This window comes from Homalodisca vitripennis, chromosome 4 (genome assembly GCF_021130785.1).
Source record: "Homalodisca vitripennis isolate AUS2020 chromosome 4, UT_GWSS_2.1, whole genome shotgun sequence".
Taxonomy (NCBI): domain Eukaryota; kingdom Metazoa; phylum Arthropoda; class Insecta; order Hemiptera; family Cicadellidae; genus Homalodisca; species Homalodisca vitripennis.
The window spans coordinates 82,639,353-82,661,909 of NC_060210.1; the positions used below are offsets into that span (position 1 = coordinate 82,639,353).

A 22,557-nucleotide genomic window follows, 5' to 3' on the forward strand; every position below is an offset into this window, starting at 1 on the left:
CGAATTACAAACTTCAATATATATACAGGGTGATTCATAAAAGGTGTGCAATATTTCAGGACTTGATACAGGTCATCAAAACAAGGAAAAAACTCCATTGCACATGGGTCCGGAAACGTACCGTTTACTGTCTGTCTGTCTGTTTGTGTTTTTTGGGGAAAAAAATTACTACTCAAAAACCACTTAAGATACAGAATTCAAACTTATATATGAATGTATATATATATATATATATGAATGTATATATATATATATATATATGAATGTATATATATATATATATATATATATGTATGTATGTATGTACATAATATATACATATTATTGTGTATATAAACTCCAATATATGATTTTGGGATTATTACAACAAAGTATTTTATTTTTAATTTAATGTGGTACAATGTTAAACGCTCACCATTCTTTGACCCAGTTGGGAGACATAGCGTTCGCCCCACAGCGAACATCATCCTGGCTTTGAGGGGGGAGGAGGGCGTGACTCCCAATGTACTGATGTTAACCATTTTAAATTTTGTTATAGAGGTAGTAAATATTGAGTTTTAAATCAAATTTCAAACCCCCTTTACCATTTAGCTCATTATGAAAATGACGTGATATATGAAAATGATCAGGAAAGAATGTAGAACTAAATAAATTACTAGAAAATAAATGGTTATTATTTTTTATTTCGTTGAGTTTAGCTTGGAATGCCTCCTTAAACCATAAATCAGAGGAAATATTTAACCTTACAATTTTATTCACTTAGAGTTAATTTGTGGAAAAACGTCCTTTTTTGGGGCTTAAAATCAAATATCAATAGCGCATTCAATAGAAAACTAATTTATGGATGAAAAAAAGACAGAGCAACTGTCAAATGACTGATCTAAAAAATATACTCCACACTTTAAAATATTGAACCCAATAATATAGTTTTTCATTTATTTACCTCATAAGCGTTCTTGATGTTGACCGGTTGTTTGGTCTGGGCCACTGCGCCCGCCACTCCTACACCGAAAGGTATTCGGATCTCCTCCGCCTTTGCCTTCTGAACAGCTTCATCTAGTTCTATAAAATAAATGTCTTATTAGCAATATAAGTTGCAGACTTAATACTTCATTTCAAAATTGAAGATCACATAAGTTTGGGTGTTCATAATATTTACCTAGTCACTAAAACTAATAACACATGTAATTGTAATATTAGAATAATGTTCATAGAAGCAAGAAAACACTAAACCAGTTAAATTAAAGAAAAATAACTAGTAGGCCAACCTATAAGGTGCTTAAAGACACTTTTTATTTGGTAGTAGGATTAGATATTTAACCTGGAGCTTATTAAGTAATGCCAGTGATTTTCTGAGTTGATTTAAGGCCTGTCAAATTGATTATTGCTAAACGTGAAAAACGTATCTGAATTTATCCAATCATGCAAGTCACAGCGCTATCTTTTTGGTTAAGATATAATGTAGGGTGCTTCACTATGCTTTGCTTAAAGTTTGTTAATGGCGATGGAAAGTTTTAAAGGATAATAGGGTTTCGAACATTTACCATCGTTATATTATTATATTACATTACAAAATTTATAACACAACGTTTAGAGGATTGAAGTCTATCCTCTTCGTCAGGTGGAAATATGATGTTTATCAAATAAGAAAGAAAAGAAACGAAAAGGACGAAAAAGTGTTAAAGATACCCGAACACTGCTTAGAGACCAGACAGGAGAAAATAAACCCAGGCGTTGTTACTGCAGAAGACGATCTAAAATCACGAGCACGAGAATTCAAGAGTGGAGTCTTCAACTAACTAAGTACTCGAAATAAATCTTTAGCAAAATTCGGGATGTTATTTTTGATTCGGCTATAATAGTAATGTTAACTCTCATGCACTTTTTCGAACTTATTTTTAGTCGAAGAATAATGGGAGATGTATTATTTCAAAAATATTATTAATATGCATCCAAACGCTAATTTTTTAAAATTCTTTTTCGATATTTTTATGGATTATCCTGAAAAAATCCCAATTCTTTGTGTTTTTTTCATTTAAATAGCAATAAGTATAGACTTTACATGAAAACTGAAAAAACGTATGATTGAATGCTAATTAGTAAGTTCTTAAAAATAAAATATTTCCTATAACACTACGGTCAAAAGTAAGGGCGCAGAATGTATACGACAGTTAACATTGTGTTTATTTGGAAAAACCCATGGTCTTCTATAGCCAAGTTAAGTGATTTGCCCGCCAAGAAATTGGCCAACTATAGAGATAATAATCAGTCATTGATGGACAATTTTCAAATGGATTTCACCACACTTATACAGGGAATGGGTGTTTAACTCTTAACTGTTTAACTCTTCGGCGTGATTATTTCTTTATCGTATCATCGTATACTTTAATCTGTATAATCGTTCTAATGTTCCTGAAATAACATTACATTAATGTATAACTTAAATGTAATTGGGTATATAAGAATAATTCATGAAATAGCTGGGTCAATTAATGTATAACTGTGAAAGATCTGTACCTATTCTGCAATCTCAACTGCAGCTCTGAATGTTTTTCTTTTATGACGATATCTGGAAACAAAATTCCGTATCTCCATTGTGATATTAACTTTGACAAGGGTCCTCTTTTTGTGTCCAAGGGTATAACACACAAAATCTATCTCTCTCCCCCCTCTCTCCCTCCCTACCTCTCTCACTCTATTTCCAAACAGAAGTAGAAAATTAAATTTTGAAATTCAAATTAAGCTTTCTGAATTACTTTTGATTTATTTTAAATAATATTCTTTCATTAACAAAGTTCGCTAGCGAGCGATATGTGGCAGTTGTGATGTGTGATGGTACTCGCATTATCAGACATTGAGCCACAAATTAGCCAAAGTGTTAAACTAAATAGCATCATTCAATGACTACAATTAAATTAATTACATTTTTATTAAGGTCGTACATTCTATATGAACGTATTCTATTTTCGTACATAACAACTATATTGTGAGGTGATACGGCTAGTCTATTTAACTGACTGACTTACTAATTTATAATACGAGTATTACAAAAATTAAAAAAATAATAATAATAATACAATTTACTAATAATTTATTAAACTATCTTATATTTAATACTAAAACTGGATATTTATTATATGTTAAACTGACTCTAGTATACAAGTTATCAATTAAAAAACAGTGGAATAAATTTTAGAATTAATTGCAACATTTATACTTGGCTTTAGATATACTTTAGGATTTGTTGTGACATAAACTGTCCCTAACGTGTGATATTTTCTCTTTATAGTAACTTTAATCGAGGTTTTATAGTATATTTAAATAAATATGTATAATCGTGTATTTTAATTTACACCATACACGTACCTAATACAACATTAGAGATGAAAAGGAGGAAAAATTGTAATATATAAATCTGATAAACAAGGAAATGTGGGTATTTTAAGGTAGGTAATAAACGATTTGGTAAGTACAGAATTGGCCATGTAATCGGAAATAAAGAGAGTTAGATTAATTAATTTCTAATACCACGGCCAAAGGATGTGGGCCGGAACTGGCACAAAGAGTACGCAGATTGCCCATTAATACTTAGTAACTGCTGCCTTTAACCCCCTAACCTCAGGCGACAACTTTGCAAAAACGCCGTTTGTTGACCGAAGCGTTATAGAAACATATCTTTTCAGCATATATGACATAGTAGCAATAAGCTATTATAGTAGTATAAGCTATTATGGCATTTGTAACATTCACTCGAGTTACAGGATTCTTAAATCTTAAAATCTACAGGTATAATTTTAATGAAAATGTTTGGCCAGATAAAATATGGAATGGTGATGACTCTTCCACTCGGTGATGACATATTTTGACAAGAGTATCAAATTTACTATACAGCAAAGAGGTATATATATGAAAACTAACAAAACTTAAAAAAATTCAATTCAATGGAAAATGGTTGTAAAAAAAACTTGAACCTGTGAATAACACATATTGTATTTAACTGAAAGATAAAAAGAATATTTGCATAATTTATTAATGCTATTTCACACGTGCGCCTTTAGTGATGTGTGTCAAAGCGTGTACGTATTTACATACAAGTTGTTCGCCACATAATACATTGATTACAGATTTCAAAATACAATTTCCATGTCATTAATATGATGTCCAATTTAGAAGATGACACTTTTTATGTGATTGTCCATTGGATATTCTCGTAATATGTTAATTAATTTATTATAATCCTGTGTTCAGATTTATATCCTGAAATGAGTGAATTGTTGATTTGTTATGTTTTTGAAGTTTAATAAATTTCACAAAGGAGAACGTGGCATTGTGTCAGACACATGAAATAATTCCTCTATGAAATAGCTGTAAAATTTTCAATGCAGATAAGACGCATTTCAGAATATAATTCCATTAATTGTTTATTATATTTGGTATCCTTAATAAATATAAGAGGAAAAGAGGATAGAAAGGAAAAGAGAGATTACAACATTTTTGGTTAAATATAGGCTAAATAAAATCCTATAGCAAATATATATATTATTTACATTATTGTTATTACAAATACAGGTACTGTTCCTTTGTTTTTTAATATTTATATTTTATGGACATAGGCTTACATTTTCATACGAGTGTTTAATTAATTTTTATATATTTCTGAAAGTAATTTTCAGTTTTACAAGAAACTTAGTGAGAGACATACAATTAGTTAATTAGTTTTGCCTTCTTCGACCAGAGAGAATACGAGAATTTCTTACTGTCTTTTCAGCTTATTTGATTTCTCATTTTGTATATTATATCTTCGTTAAACCTGTGGTTTTTCAGTGGTGAGATAAGTGGTCACGAAAACTCAGAAACGCATGTTATGCAATGTTTTAGGGCTTAAATTGAATTTTCATTTCGGTACAATCGATCTTGAGATAAATAACCCATTAAAAGATCATAAATTAAGACATGACCGGAACAAACATATGAGTAGTTTAGATCTACAGCTGTTACATACGTTCCCTCTGTAAAAAAATTATCACAGGCCCAATTTAAAATGTGTGGTGATTGAGAGAGATCTCCGAAACACTGAATATCTAAGACTAAAGGCTTGTGAGTCAGAGTCCTGGAATCGAGGGGTGAAGCAGCTTTCAATTCTTATGAATTTATAGTGTCTGAGCGTTTTGCTTATATAATGACATAAGTTGGCAACAATTATGTATGTTTGAAAATATCTATGCAGAAGTTTATGTTATCTGGCAGAGAAGGTAATAAGAATTTGCTGTTGAAACATTTGGGAAGAAGTATGAAATCAGAGAATTAGTTTCTTGTACGTACTGATTAATTAATTAACCTTCAGTTGATTTACACTGGATAAAGCAAGAACCGATGTGTCACCTTTATTTGGGAAACCATACAGATGTCCAGGAGCGGCACATATACTGTGAGGGAATATACCAGTGATTGTTCAACATGTTCATTCCAGTCCTACACCAAGAAAGAATATTCTAAGAAACTTTGTGGGTTTAGTTTCATCGTAAACGGCACCATCCACAAAGACTACTAGCTGAAGGTGGAAATTGATGATGTGCTTTGAGTTTAATTTAAATGAAATGCTAAATACATAAACTCTATCCAGAGAATGATGAGATTTTAGATCTTATATACATGTTGTGTGTGTGTGTGTGTGTGTGTGTGTGTGTGTGTGTGTGTGTGTGTGTGTGTGTGTGTGTGTGTGTGTGTGTGTGTGTGTGTGTGTGTGTGTGTGTTTGTCAATAATATCTATAGCCTGTGTAAGTTAAATTAATTATCTAAGATAGCATTAATATGTTAAGGGAAGAAAACAAGCGTACGATTCGTAATCAAAATATTTTAAAACTTAAAATATGTTATTAAGACTGAGTTAATTGTTATACCAGCATTCAAATTCGGATTTGATATAAATATTTACTTTATGGCCTCATTTTATGTATGGTAATTTCGTTTGTTTAATTCCTAATACTTACATCCAAAAGCAAAAATAATATGTTATAGAAATGGAAGAAAACAACTTCCCCTGCACTAACAAAAGGAATGAAGGTGACGGCAGAGGAATGGGGCGGCACCATTAACACCATGCCTGCACAGTCGCTACGTTGTTGCTGCCAACAATAAACTATTATAAGGTACATTCCCTGCAAGCTTTTAAGGACAAATGGTCTGTGCCAGCACTTCAATAATCAGCATACTTCTTGTTCTCATGAGTTTTAAAAAAGTATAGACGAAGTAAGATTTGTTCCATTCTATAATTTATTGAATAACATTTGTATTATTGAAAAATACTATTTCCTTAAACGTATTAGCTAATGTGTGATTAGTCTGGATAACTAATATATAAGAACACCAAATAAAAGAAGTCTGTCTGTCTCTTTGTCTGACTGTCGATATCTCGAAAACGAACTGACCTATGGCTTAACACTTTGCATAAAGTTTAATTATTATATAGGCAACATTGAGCTCGATGATGGTGTATTTCACTCCATGAGATTTGGCTGAGTGTTAGCGTATATTTTTACATTAGCCTTATGGGTAATGGTAATGATGACAAAAAAAGCAGAATAAATACATTTATAAACAAACAGATTACAGTTATGCGAGAATTTCCGTTTTTTTCTGTCGGAAGACTATAGAAATGTATTTTCTGTCTGTTCTTCTATCTGTCCACAGGACATCTAGAGAATTAAATGAACTATAGATTTGCAATGTTGTAAGCAACCGTAGCGAAGGCTGTTGCGCGACACCAAGGTGTGGCGTACCCCTGCGTTTTATTAAAACAACCTTCTGAAGAATGGGTTTTGGGATTTTAATCTGTTTTTTTAATAGACCTTTAGTTTTATACAAGAGTCGATATATGCATACATTAAAAATTGTTACCGACTTCAAGATGGGGCGTCGTTCTAGCGTTTAAGATTTGTGAAAAGGCCTTGAAAATCTTACAACTAACGACTCAAAGTGGGAAGCTGTATGAGTCATAGTTTAGTATCAATTTCATTGCTTGTAGCTGTATTACAATGTCCATATTTGTTTGCACAATATGTATTTGGTAATATTTGAAATCCTCTTTAGGCAGTTTAAGACAAACCAGGCAACCCTAATAGATTTAATTGGATTAGGGCAAGAGAGCACTTCATTTGTCTTGTTAAAACAGCAAAGAGGGCGAAAGGGAGAGGGAGAATCGGAGAGGAAGAAGGAAGGAGAAGTTAATGTATGGATAATGGGTTTGCAAACGGAAATAGTATTAGCCTGTATTGGTGAAATCGAGTAGCAGGAAATACGAGCTCAGAAATATCCTAACAGTTTAACAAAATTACAGTCTCAGTGTCTACGTTTACTCATCAATCAGGAGATCTGTTTATACCAGCCATTAACTCTGTAATTGTAACTGGGAAAAGGAATCTGTCGTGTTCCATTTATAACTGCTTTGTAAAATTCCTTCTTTTCAATGACACTGATTCTAATATACGTGTTGTTTCTGAAAATACAATAATAAAACCAAGGGATGGTTGCCCTGAAAGGAAAAAATTGTTATAATTTTGTGAAATAAAATATAAAAATATTCAATAATTAAACTTAACGTGATTGCTAATCGACCACAATTCCATTTGATAATTTATTAAATCGCTTTTTTATTATAAAAAAAATATTTTACTTGTTGGAGCGATACTTTTGCCAGTATATATATATATATATATATATATATATATATATATATATATATATATATATATATATAGATTGTATTACAATGTAGTAAAACAATTAATAAGAATTAAAAATTAAAAAAATATTCAAACATTTCAACAATTTAAAAATAACTAATCGTAGTAAGAAACAAATTTTAATCCACGTTGTTAGTTTTGACCTCTATTGATAAAAAGTAGACATTTTTAAATGTATTGATTATTTGGGCATTATTTTCAAGGTAGGTTTTCTCCTTGAGGAAACATTCCCTCAGGAGGATTTACTTCTGGTTGATTTATTCCTGACCGTAGAACTGATTATTTAGGCATTCCCTCAGGAGGTTCACTTCTGGCTGATTTATGCCTAACAGTAGTAGAACTTCGTACACTGGGTACAGAAAAAACAGTGTGTCACTTACATCTGGGCAATCCCTTGTATGTCCACATTACTAACCGCAAATGTTGAGAAATTGGGGTAGAAGAGTTGAACAGTAGGTCTTGCTTGCTGCGGGGGTGACTGTCCTGAATATCCTATTAATCCGCCAGTAAGCTTCAAGCTTATAATAAGAGGTTTTCTCAAATATTGGCGATGAATTTTTCCCTTTCAAATAATTAAAGCAAAAAATTAATTAATATTATCCTTCCATTCCTATCGTCACTAGTCTTATGTAATGTAACTTATACATTTTCAATAGAAGATTATTCATAAAACCCAACGCCTTGCCTCTAATAATGTGGATATTATGTACAATCATTAAACATCAATCACATTTAAATAAGGCGAGTCACTCAAACATGAGTAAAAAATTATGTTTGAGACAAGCTTATTTGAATTACAAATATTTGAATTATTAAGCTTCTGCTTATGTAATTCAAATATTTGACCTGTTTGTCTGTCTGTCTATCTATCTTTCTCTCTGTACGAACCTGTCTGTGGAGTTAAAGTTTTGCGTAAAAGTTAAATTCTATAAAAGCAACATTGAGATGGATGGTAGTGCATGTCCATCCATCGGATTTGGCTGAACGTCTTTGAGGCCAATAACTTAGTAGGCTGGCACAATTGTTCTGTCGTATGACGGGGATATACAATTTTTATTCTGTTTGTCCGTCCACGGACATTTCAAGAATGAAGTGAGCTGTGCGCTTAAATAACACGATACCTCAACACAATCCGCTAAGCGATACGTGCTGTGATGTATTCCTTTTTTGCCAATTAAATTTAACAACACTCATTTTAATGATTTGTTGCTTTTAAAATATTGTAATACTATTATTACAATCTCAACGAGTGGTAGTTCAGAAAGTTAAAGTTCTATTTACTGGATATCTTTAAAAGTTTCATTAACTTTCCCGTCAGAGAAAGTGTACAAATTTTACATAAGACTTTATTCAGTGCATACAATTAATAATAGTATAATAATTCGTTCCATCAGATAGGTGATTGTTATTGTTTTTATTTTAAAATGTCCCAAAGACCCATAACGAACTCATCCATAAAGTAGGGTGTATTTACACCTGTTGGTATGTTACGTAAGGTTTGATTTGCCTGAAATATTTCAATTTGTTTGACTGTCTAGAAAAGTTTATAGATTATTCAGTCGCACTATTGGCAGTAAATGATTACCTTCTAATATAGAGACAAGGATAAGTCCGAAATTGAAGTACACTGGACATGTTTTAACAAGACTTTATAAAAATCAATTTACCAATGATTATAATAATCTTTGTAGTAATCTCAATAACCATTCCATTTCTTATGCCGTTTACCTTCCCTCGAGTATTAAAAACTAAATGGACATAGTCAAAACAGTCTTCAATTCCTCGTCGTGTTACACGAGGGGTAATCAGAGGTAAAACTAGAGGAAAGAACAGTGGAGGTAATCATTCCGGGTCAGATCTCATACCAACTGCATCATTAAAAACTTGGGGAGTCTGTTTTAGTGAAAAACATCGTCCATGAAAACAGCTGTTCGCATTGCATGTTCCTGCTTCTTGAGACAAATCCCAATAACATTTCGTTATGCTGATTAGGTTCCCTATTAAATCGAATAAAGTATTGAATGCATATATTCAACTAAATAAATAATTTAATATGAAAATTGCTGATTAGTTCTTTAAAGCAGAGAGCCATATCGTCACTATATTGAAGTAGCTCTCCATCCTGGATTATTATTGGATTGACATATGCTTAGAAATTAACATGTCCAAAAATGTAGAACACCATGGCTCTTTTAAATATTATTGAAGCCGTTCAAAATATCTACGCACACATAATTGAAAAAGGACTATAATGTTTAGATATAATACATGTAATTAAATTAAACACTCAAATATAGCATTTTTGTTGAGTGTTTCTTTTGTATAGTGCATAGTACAATGTCTGTTTATTTCCTTTATGAATTCTACGTTATTACACATTTTCAGGTAGATTTATAATATACAAGTTGCACTAAGTTGTGTAATTAATTATTTACACATTTGTCGTGCCTCTCTGTCTTGTTTAAGCATTTATAATCGCTACGCTTGATACTCTTGATGGATATTAGGCAAAGTTGGGATGGATGTACACATATAAGTAGGGTTGGAGCCCCTCTAAACTTTATTTATACGAGTACACTATATATATATATATATATATATATATATATATATATATATATATATATATATATATATATATATATATATATATTATGGCAAGTAGTATCCTGTTATCTATAATCAGTAAGTGTACCGCTATCGATGACCTGGAAGTTTTACTGAGACAGATTTGAACCAACGTTAGCATGAACTTCTACTGAACAATTTATAATGCAAGGTACACTTACTGTATATTGATCAGGTACATTAAATGTCCTTAATTACCTGATCATTGACAGTGGTGAAGCTTCAAGCATCCGACTATTTTCCTTAATAATATCATAGACGTATTTATAGGTTCATGGATAAAAAGGTGTTATTGTTCTTCTATGGTGCAAATGAAAACCTGAGTACGAGGTATATTCGTAATGCTTAATCACCTTTAAACGCATTTAGCCCCATGGCCTAAATCATTTCTCAAGACCTGGAAGTCACTTTAAGTAGTTGATATGTAATTTATATGAACAAAATATTGATTAAATGTTGTGTACGCAGATATGGATAATTATGGAGCACCCTTAGAACAACAGGGGTGGAATCTCAAACTTTAAAACTATTTTCGCATAATAGGATAAACCGATTTCCAGTAAACTATCTTTAAAAATTCTGTATGTCTGGGTTTCATAAAAATTCATCACTCCGAACAAAAATTTTATAGTTAGTAGTACTTGCTATACGTTGGCATTTCAGGCCAAAATAGTAAATATGACACAGTCATCTGATGTTCCCAATGAAGTTTATACTAAAATTCCACAAATTGAATGAGAAACCAGGTTGTTAATGATTTTTTCGGAGACTACCACCCAGAATTATAAAGGAAATTGATAAAAGATATCACGGTTAAATACAAATGTTAAATACCACATCAAATAAAATTTTTCAGACTACTACGTATGTCTAATGGCCAACGTTTTAGTTCCGACGATTAAAATTGTAAACCACAAATAATTTACATGAAAATTTTATTTATCGCCCACAATGACGTAATTCCCATGTAGATAAACAGATACTAGTCGGCTAGTAACAGTTAATGTTAATGGCTCCACCAGGTGCTCGTGGCGTTTTATAGTCTGCTAACTACAGTTGATGTTACTGCTCCTCCCCCTTCCTCCTACTACTAATTATTCACTAAGTTCACTTTTATTGATTCTAGAAGCTTATCATAACAGAGAGACAAGGTGGATAGCAATTTTATACTGTGAAATATTGTTGCAAAAGATGAAAATGAATCGTAGTCAAATAAACTGTATAGTACGTACATTTCATAACGTTTCTAAATCATATATGTATCTAATAATATTTAAAGGTTATCCGAGTATAAGTAAATTCAATTATACATTTATAAATTGCTCTAAGAACTCTTATTGAGGTAGGTATTGATATAATAATCCTATCATCCGAAGTTTCATAGTCAAATTTTACCGTGCACCCCAGGAAATTGAAATTAAAAATTAATTGATTTCAAAATTAATACATAATTTGAGAGGTTAATAAGAGATCAGTATACTGTCTAGTGATATATTTATAATATTTGTAACAAATATTACAAGTTCTTAAAGAAAATACTACTTATGTACCGAAAATAGCAATCGGCAGGGTCCGTTACTTATTATTGTATTGCTAGTGGTTATGAATACTTAATAAATTAGCCAATCATGATAATTGGTTTAAAAATTTATTATATTTTAAACTTAATAGAACCAGCCTCTGAATATAAATTTAATACGAAGGTATGCGACTTGAAGGAAGTCTCCAGAAATTATCACTAATTTTATTGATTGATAAGTATACGTGAATAAAATATGTCTCATTTTGTAAGCAATTTACACATTGAAAATAATATATAATAGTCATATGTGATTCTTTAAACATATGTTTTGTTGATACGCATAAAGCAAACAGTTAAATAGGTTAATATAGTTTATTATCGTTAAACAACGGTTATCGTGTCGTGATGTTGTGTTTTATCCAGCCACATTAAGTTAATTAATTAAATGCACTTTAAATGTATCATAACAGTTTAAAATTAAAAGTTTAATTTGAGACATTTGTCATGCACCACAAAGATTCTGAAACCTCTTATGACAGCAGTAATTTGGATTTAAGTATAAACGAAAGCTTTATAAAAAGTGACATTGCAAATATAATAAGCAAGATGTACACTGCGGAGGATAACGCAGCGAGTATTGAGACGATCTACAACGTGGAACCACGTAATAAGAGCGACCTGTCGGATGAGAGTTCCACAAAACCAGTTGATGTAATCTGTGGACCAAAGAGAACAACCGTAAGTAATATCTCACCCGTAGTGGACTCGAGCACGTCCGATTCTGTGTCGATGCCGAGAGGAAGAAACGAGCTACGAAGTTTCAGGGTCGTTTGCGAGTGTTGCAGGCGGAAAATAATGAGTCGTGTCGTTCAAAAGCGTGTAAAAACGACCTGCAACGGATGTACAACTTGTTTGAAGTATGAATGCTTTCTAACAAAGCAATCGTCTGACAAATATTACCCAGGTGCCCAAATTTCTCATAACGAACAAGGGCTAGGGGATTGTAATTTTAATAAGGGCTGTTCAATGAATTACCTTAATCACGTAAAAGAGATGCATGAGGATTGTAAAATTTGCCAAAGCAACTTAGGACATCTGAGGATACACGAGCAGTCTATATACACGCTAGAAAACATTCCCGATGCAAAGGAAAATAACCAGCCTTCAAAAGCCGGTGAAGTTGAAAACTCTCTCAAACCAACAGAACATGTTGGCGTCACTCAAGAGCAAATAAACACCACGAAAAACTCATCAAAAAATATAAAAACTCAAAGTATGTCTTTATCATCCATTTTTAAAATGTGTATGAGTAAAAAATCATCATCGTCAGAGAAATGTCTCGATGAAGATGTAATCGTTGAAAGTAACAGAGTTAAATCTAAAACGAACGCATTTCTTAAAAGAAACGATGGAAAGAGTGATACCAATCAGGAAAGCCATATATATTCAGAAGAAGCAGATGGAAATCCACCCACTAAGACCACCACTTCCATTGAAATATTCGAAAACGAAATTCAAGAAAAAAGAAAAATCGAGTGGAATCAATTTTGGTTTGACTTTTTCAAACCTGCTCGTCAAGTCTTTGCTGCCTTTAATGGCTTTATCCTGACACTCCTTGAATTCTTTTTGGACAGCATGGTCCGCCCATTGCTGTGGGGCACTGTGCAGATAGTGTGTAAGTACTTCTTTCAACCCTGTCTCGATACCGTGTTCCACAGTATTTTACACCCTATATTCGTGTTGTTGACCAACATAGTTTCATCGATTCGGGACTTATTTTTTCCGGTTGCCGAATGCTTCGGGTATTTCTTGAAGGAATGTTCTACGAGCTGCAGAACATGTCGAACGATTGAGGAGCCGAAAACAACCGTAACACCTGACGAAGTTATAAGCGGAAACTGACAACTCTCAGGCATGATTTGAACTGTATTAATCTATAATTCAAAATTTTAGTTGACTTAACATAATAATATGCGTGTAAACGACTTACTCATTTAAATATATATATAATATATTGATTTTATATTTTATTTGTTTTCTTTGTTGATTCTAAAACAGAAACCTAATCTAACAAAGTTCGGCGAAACCTCATAAACAACCCTTGAGGAAGATGAACTCTTATTTTTAAAATAAGAGCTACGGTTTTGTGCTTGATGTAACGTTTCAAAGTGATTAATAAATAAGACTACCATCATACTTACTGGTGTGCAGGTGTTTGCACTTATACACGAATTGAACGATTAATTAGACAATTCTGTAAAGCAATCTTCTTTTCATCCTTATATTTCTTTTCACTATCTGTTGGTCACCTCATCGTTAGTCCAAAGACCATAGTGTGAATTGAGATGATGTTTCATACGTTGGGAGCTAATTAAAAAAAAAATATTCAGGTTTCATGTATTAAATTAGAAGACCAACCGAACAGTCAAAATTAGGCTGTTTTGATTTGAAATTCAAAATTGAAACAATTACCTAAAAAAGAAACCTAAGAATTAAACAGATTAGAGATTTTAAATAAACCGATTCGGAGTCACAGTATGGTTTTGATAAGTTTGTCTAGAATGACCCAATTATAAAAAAAGGTTCACTTAATCGCCATTTAATATCGGTATCTGGCCAGTTTGCTATGGTTGGTTATTTAGTACAGACCTAATGGAACTGCATTTTTTAGTAAAGTTTTAGTATTTAATTAGTGTGTTTGTTTTTATAAAAATTATGTAAGAATGGAGTTGACACAAAATGTTACGTGTCGCAAAGTTCAGGATGATTTTGTTTATTTTACACTACACTGTCGTGTTGCATGATTAGTTATTCTCCTGAGAAAGATTTCAAATCATAGTGTTACTTTTACTGAACGATGGCACATGTCCGAAAATAACATCTTTCCTTTACCTTCAAATTAACTTTAGAAATCTCTCATGTATTTTACTTTCATATAACAAGCGTCTTAGTATAAAAAGGAGTTTCTCTAATTAAAATACTTGAAACATTGTAGTAATACTTTGTAGAAACACTTGAAAATGTAGTTTGAAAGTAAAAAGTTAAAATATTTTATTATATGAACGTTTGTGCTTGTACTAATTTTAAAACAACTTAGCTCAGTGTAATAAACTAAAAAGTGCGGAATGACGTAACTCATAACAAAATTAAAACTATTCGATTTGAACTATTTCAATGTTCATAATTATTGCATAGAATTTAACAACACCTACATAATGAAAATGAGATAATTGGTGGTCTAGACTCTACACTAAGCTCCCTCTGAAGTGCAATTTGCCATACTTGAGAAGTGTGAACTTGCTATAGCGTTAATGCTGAAGTTGTGCAAGTTTCAACTTCAATTAAAAGTAATGGTTTTGGTAATGATTCAATTAAGGAGAATCGAGGTGAGTTCCCGACAATTGATGTCATTTGTTGCATCAAGAATCTATTTGATGAAGTTCAATCGGGATGAAAAGAGGGGGTTTTAAGTTTGAAATGTGAAAAAAGATTAATATCGGGTTCATTTGATACAGTTTGAAACATTCGATATGTTTAAGTGAACGTGCTTGTTTTATATTGTAAGTTATGTGTGGGTAGACATATAAAACTGAAAATTATTAACAAAAAAAATTAAATTTTCTATCTAAATGATAAATTTTGAATAAATAAAACATTAAAATGAGTAAGTTTAATAAATTCAACGTTTATATTTACTACATCATAAAGATTTTTAACCTATAAGGATTGCTGCAAGGCATGATTAATCAATGGCAAAACTAACTAATATTGGTTTGAGGTAAAAGAATTGCATTAATATTATTCATTATCAAATTAATTTATAGAAAAATAGTAGTGTCATTTTAATGTGATACTTATTACGATCATGAATAATGAACACAATCATGAAGAATGTTAGCGTATCGTTTACCGGCACTGCTCAGATACTTGGGTAATTAAGATTATAAGAGTGGTATTACTTAATCTTACATTCATATGATTAAGACTAGTGTTGATCTTTCGAATCTACAAGATTACTACAGTGAGAACCTGCGCTAGGGCACGGGTAGTGATGAACCTCTCTAAGACACAAAGTAGAAGCTCTGTAAACGAACCAAAGCCGAGGTGATCCAAGTATTGTAACTTTACTCATTTAACTCAGCTGTTGACTTAAGTGAAGCAAAATGCAAATAGCTCTGGATCTCTAGAGATTCGAGATGCGCATTTTTATTTTATTGAAGTTGGAGATATCTTGTTTATCATTAACTTATACCAGAAATATTCTCCATAGAGGTTCTAAATAAAGGAAGCGGAAAAATTAATTTACGGTGAATTCTGTATTAATTATGTATGAATTAATTATTTAAGACATTTAGAATTTAGTATTAAATAATTTATATAACAATACAGTTACATAATATATACATCTCAATATTCGATTATTCGATTAAATTCCTTTATCATTCTCATGGAAACTTAAATATATCCATGGTAATTTAATTAAACAGAAATACGCTAGTGCGTACTGGATGGTTAATAGTACAGGCTATCAATGAATGCAGAGCCGAAGTGAATTTGTTAAATGTTAACTACAAAGTAATTTGAGCCAAACAGTTATTCTACATCAGGTTTACCATTGAATCACAAATTGTGTAAGTTAGTTTGGTTATTTAAACGCATATGTGAAAGAAACGGCCAAATACAAAATAATTGAAACGTAAAAAGTGAGGGCTCTGTGGTGTAATTCACCCGGCAAGTGAGAGATCCGGGTTCGAGTCCCGGCGGAGCAAGTACTTTTTGCGATTCAATATTTATTGAAATTATGTGTGTGTGTGTGTGTGTGTGTGTGTGTGTGTGTGTGTGTGTGTGTGTGTGTGTGTGTGTGTGTGTGTGTGTGTGTGTGTGCGCGTGCGTGCGTGGGTGTGTGCGTGCGTGGGTGTGTGTGTGTTACTAGCTATATTATTACATGCAGTTAAGCTAAAATGTGTTTTTGAACCAAATCCACAAATTATCACATAGTAGATAATTTACTGATAAGTCTCACATGACTACTCTGAATACCGATCCATTTTTCCGCATTATTCTTGTTCTCCTATTTGCCAAATAAGACCATTGTAAAACTGTTTGATCATTATTAAAAAACAATAATAATAAATTTATGAAACTAATTTAAACATTTTTTGAAGCGTATTCAGAAGATCAAAATAACATTCCAATAGATTCATAATTCCATTGAGATTGTGCCAAAACCTTTAATAGTAAAATAAATATGAAATTACTTGTAAAACTAAAACCATGGGGCACAAGAAATGGATAATTAATGAACGAATAATCAACAACGTTTTATTTTTGAATTTTACAAATTTTCTCCTTTCAATACAAGTTTTCTAGTAAGTATTATTAATGCAACACGCATTTTTATGAATTACTTTAAATCTAGAAGTTTTAATTCTTTTGCTCTTTTAACGGATTTAGATACGTGTTTTAAAAGTGTATAAAACAAAATTAACCGATACATTTCATAGAGTAATGTTAGAAAATGATGAAACTCATTAATGCAGAGTTTTACCCTACATCCAATACAAGGATATATATATACTTTGTGGAAACATAAGAAAATGCCCTCGTTCTTCCTCTAAGGACGGGTTGCTCATTAAGAAATAAGAGACCTTTACAGTGTGCCTTGGAAAAAAGATATTAAAAATTATTATGAGATCTATCGAGATAGTAACAATATACATATTTAATCTGGTTCTAATTATATTTATATTTAATTGTCGTTAGTTAACTTCTTAAAACAGTGAATTTGTGTAAACGACTAACTATACGAGGAATAAATATAGAATACAACATTTACAGCAGAATTTAACACATGAACATACAGTACATCCGAAAGTTACATAATAGGTGTTGAAAATAACAGCGTTAATAATACGCTATTAGAATTCATTGTTTTTGGAAGTCCTTAATTAATTTAAAAACAAACACGCCAATAATAAAACTTTTATTTGTGTGATGCCTTTTGTTTTCGCGATTATCAGAAATGATTTCATTTATGGGTCTGATGAAGTTTTCTTTGAAAATGAAAGGCCTCACACAATTAAAATTTGTATTATTGGAGTGATTATTTTAAAATTAATTAATACATTATTAATTTCAGCTTTTCAACCAATTTCACATCTAGCTGATTTTTAATACTCACTAAAACATCATACATAATCCGTGTAGTGTATTTTTCTTTAGGAACAGAGCTAAGTAATTCCTTTATTATCCCCTTATTATTTTTATATCGACATAAAAACTGTTTAAAAATACTAACGTAAGTTACACATATTTTACAATCTTTATAGTTTTTAAGTTATTACAGTTAGAACACTATATAAGACCGCCATTTTGAAACCTGAATTAAATATTTAGGAAATTTGAGAAACAAGTCTCAATATTTTACAAAGTTTGAATTTTATAAATTTACTCAATGCAAAGATACAATATTAAAAAAGGCAGACACGGGCTATTAAGCAATAAGAATTATTCTTTGTACAACATTCTTACTTATTTTGACCTGATAAATATGATGTTTGATTGAGTAGTTTATAGACAACCTGTAATGTGCTAGGATTAATATTACCTGGGGGTTGCTTTTTTACCGGGGATCATGACACATAAATATAAAATACTTTATCAAAAGCTGCGTCTTGCACTCGTTTATTTACAAAAAGTACAAGTACAACATTTCTTAGAAATCTACCACAACAAGAAACTACATGAACTATTAATAAGTTTGTGGTTTTCTATACGAACTCTGAATAGTAAACAAAATTGAGCGTAAACAAAACAATAATCTAATTCTGCTCTTAAAGTATGATCTCTGTCAAGTAGGAATTACAGTGACACTATGTATAATGAGTTCCGACTGGAGTGAGATTGAAGCATGTGGAAGCCTTTGGTCTGACACTGCCGAAAATAAGGTCCTAATATGCCCAGCACTCTTCTGTATTACTCGATGTCACGAAATGGAACCTTTGATGTGAGCTGATGGACTGTTTTAATTACCCCATGTTCCGGCGCGAATCATCTCACTCTCTGCATCTCGCACGCGGTCATTACATCTGACAGTGATCTAGTCACCTCTCCATGATTACTTGTGTCACTTTGTAGAGAGCCTTTGGTAAGTTTAATATTAATTACTTATAATATTATATAGTTACAATCAGAATATATGAAGAAATTGCAGCAAAAAGTTACACTGCTTGTAGACATGAAATCCACCCTGCAATGTCAAGCAGTCCATTATAAATTCAGAAAAAATACACAACAATATAATACCATCAGTACTTTGTTTTATTTTCTTATAAGGAGCAAATTATTACACACAGTTTGAAGACACAATTTGTAATTTACCATGTGCGTTATTATTCAACTTTATTGATTGCTATTTAAAACTATGTTATCATCCTCCTCCGTAGACTAATGGGTATAGTCTTGGCTATCTAACCGAGAGATCACGGGTTCAAATCCCGGGGAGGTCCAATCATATACTTTGACAATAAGAACCAGTGAACATCGAAGCCGGCATAGCTAAGACGCTGAGGCTTAAGAATAAGAACCAAAAAACTATGTTATGCATGTGTGTTTGAGTATTTATTTTAAACCAGATGATTTTATTATTTATATGTTTTGTGAGATGACGGTTTTGTTTTGATTGAGTCACTTTTGAGGTTATAAAATAGTGTTATATAAACGAAATGTTTTGTTATAAATGTGTTTTCTTTACAAAGTTATGCGTAATACTTAAAACCACATTAGAATACATTGTAACCATGACAAGTAGACTCAGTTATAGATTTGTGAGTACGACAGAATTGTTCTTATTAACATTTTACTCCTTGGAGTTAATCATTCCGTGCGTATTAAAACGATACTGGAGAAGTACAAACACTACTGAAAGAATAATGAACTTGAAATGACGATACAAAGTTGCGAAAAGAGCAAATGGAAGCACTTAGTGAAATTGTTCCTTCCACGTCAGGTTGCTTTGAATTTACCATTTCATGCCTTTCTGTCAGACATACCAACACTGTTCATAGAGCACCGGCTATTTTTGTCCATCATGAGATTATTGAATTCTCCCTATTTATTTGGAATAGCTGGCACTTTAAACAAATACTTAACCACCAGTGTTTAGTCGTCAATATTGTCTACCTTTCTATTATCTACAAATACCTATTCTCGGATCAAATAGTACCTGAGTTTGGACGTTAACCACAAACTAAATAGTAGATCTAGAATAACAGGAGTCATATTAAAACATAACTTGATTATTTATGGGTTTCGACATATAAAACAAACTATTTAGAACAATGACTTCCAGTGTTTATGACGGTAAGTACGAAAAAATATCGGTTTCTGAGGCTTTACAACCAAATTGCAAATTGAAAATTACAAACTAGGAAAAATTTGATCCATGAAGATTGAATATTTATATAAGATAGGTACAATTGCACTGTTTTTTTTTTTAGTATGATTTGGAATTACGAGACGGACATGCAGACGGATACTTTCCTTTAGGGGATTCTCGGGCCAAGGGGAAGCTGTATTTCAATTCTCACGACTTTGTGACTTTATATTAGGAGTTATTGAACAGACGAATATGCAGACAGATAATTCTCTTTGACCTATTCATTCTAAAATCAATAAAGTTATTCTCGGGCCAAGGGGAAGCTGTATTTCAATTCTCACGACTTTGTGACTTTATATTAGGAGTTATTGAACAGACGAATATACAGACAGATAATTCTCTTTGACCTATTCATTCTAAAATCAATAGAGTTATTCTCGGGCCAAGGGGAAGCTATATTTCAATTCTCACGACTTTTTGACTTTATATTAGGAGTTATTGAACAGACGAATATACAGACAGATAATTCTCTTTGACCTATTCATTCTAAAATCAATAGAGTTATTCTCGGGCCAAGGGGAAGCTATATTTCAATTCTCACGACTTTGTGACTTTATATTAGGAGTTATTGAACAGACGAATATGCAGACAGATAAGTCAATAGAGTTATTCTCGGGCCAAGGGGAAGCTATATTTCAATTCTCACGACTTTGTGACTTTATATTAGGAGTTATTGAACAGACGAATATGCAGACAGATAATTCTCTTTGACCTATTCATTATAAAATCAATAGAGTTATTCTCGGGCCAAGGGGAAGCTATATTTCAATTCTCACGACTTTGTGACTTTATATTAGGAGTTATTGAACAGACGAATATGCAGACAGATAATTCTCTTTGACCTATTCATTCTAAAATCAATAAAGTTATTCTCGGGCCAAGGGGAAGCTATATTTCAATTCTCACGACTTTGTGACTTTATATTAGGAGTTATTGAACAGACGAATATGCAGACAGATAATTCTCTTTGACCTATTCATTCTAAAATCAATAAAGTTATTCTCGGGCCAAGGGGAAGCTGTATTTCAATTCTCACGACTTTGTGACTTTATATTAGGAGTTATTGAACAGACGAATATACAGACAGATAATTCTCTTTGACCTATTCATTCTAAAATCAATAGAGTTATTCTCGGGCCAAGGGGAAGCTATATTTCAATTCTCACGACTTTGTGACTTTATATTAGGAGTTATTGAACAGACGAATATACAGACAGATAATTCTCTTTGACCTATTCATTCTAAAATCAATAGAGTTATTCTCGGGCCAAGGGGAAGCTATATTTCAATTCTCACGACTTTGTGACTTTATATTAGGAGTTATTGAACAGACGAATATGCAGACAGATAATTCTCTTTGACCTATTCATTCTAAAATCAATAGAGTTATTCTCGGGCCAAGGGGAAGCCATATTTCAATTCTCACGACTTTTTGACTTTATATTAGGAGTTATTGAACAGACGAATATGCAGACAGATAATTCTCTTTGACCTATTCATTCTAAAATCAATAGAGTTATTCTAGGGCCAAGGGGAAGCTATATTTCAATTCTCACGACTTTGTGACTTTATATTAGGAGTTATTGAACAGACGAATATACAGACAGATAATTCTCTTTGACCTATTCATTCTAAAATCAATAGAGTCCTTCCTTGAAGCAATGGAAACTAATGTGCCTCATTTCAGGCCTGTAGGGCTGTCATTGGATGGTTATCGCCCATACAGATGGACAGACGGATCGAGTACGACATGATTTCAAGAAGAATAGGCGAGATAGAAGGAAAGGATTTGCAATCGTAATCAATTTATTTAAAAGGGTGGCTTCACTTTTAAGCGTGTACTATAATATTTGTCTCGCAATTTTTCATGGATTCAGAAGTATTAAATTATTTCCAACTTAAGTCGAGATAAGATTTTCGTATATTTTTGAACTCACAGACGTAATCATTGACAATGATTTGATACGTCTGTGACCATAAAAATAAGATCCGTAGTTATTCTCCATTCGACACAATTTATTACACTGAGTTAGTAGACACACCAAAGACTACGTTAAAGGGTGTCTTTGAAAGAAACCCATAAACGAGCAAGTTTGCCACTTTGAGAACAAAGTAAGGGCAATTGAATCTGAGTCATAGCCCAAGGGGTCCTGCAGCAATTGGCCCAGATAAAGGAAATATTTCTGTTAGCCTTGGATTCTCAAGGGTTGAGAGTTAATCTTACCAGT

The 22,557-nt window shown here is 32.1% G+C and overlaps 1 protein-coding gene across 6 annotated transcripts in view; it reads right to left on the bottom strand.

The window, feature by feature from the left end:
- LOC124359652 (cGMP-specific 3',5'-cyclic phosphodiesterase-like) overlaps window positions 1-22,557 on the bottom strand; it is a 507,337-nt gene that overhangs the window by 32,780 nt on the left and 452,000 nt on the right. For all 6 annotated transcript variants that reach the window (XM_046812571.1, XM_046812573.1, XM_046812572.1 and 3 more), the window contains one exon: window positions 944-1,062. In XM_046812571.1, the coding sequence (XP_046668527.1) occupies window positions 944-1,062 (119 nt within the window). The remainder of the gene's footprint in view (window positions 1-943; window positions 1,063-22,557) is intronic.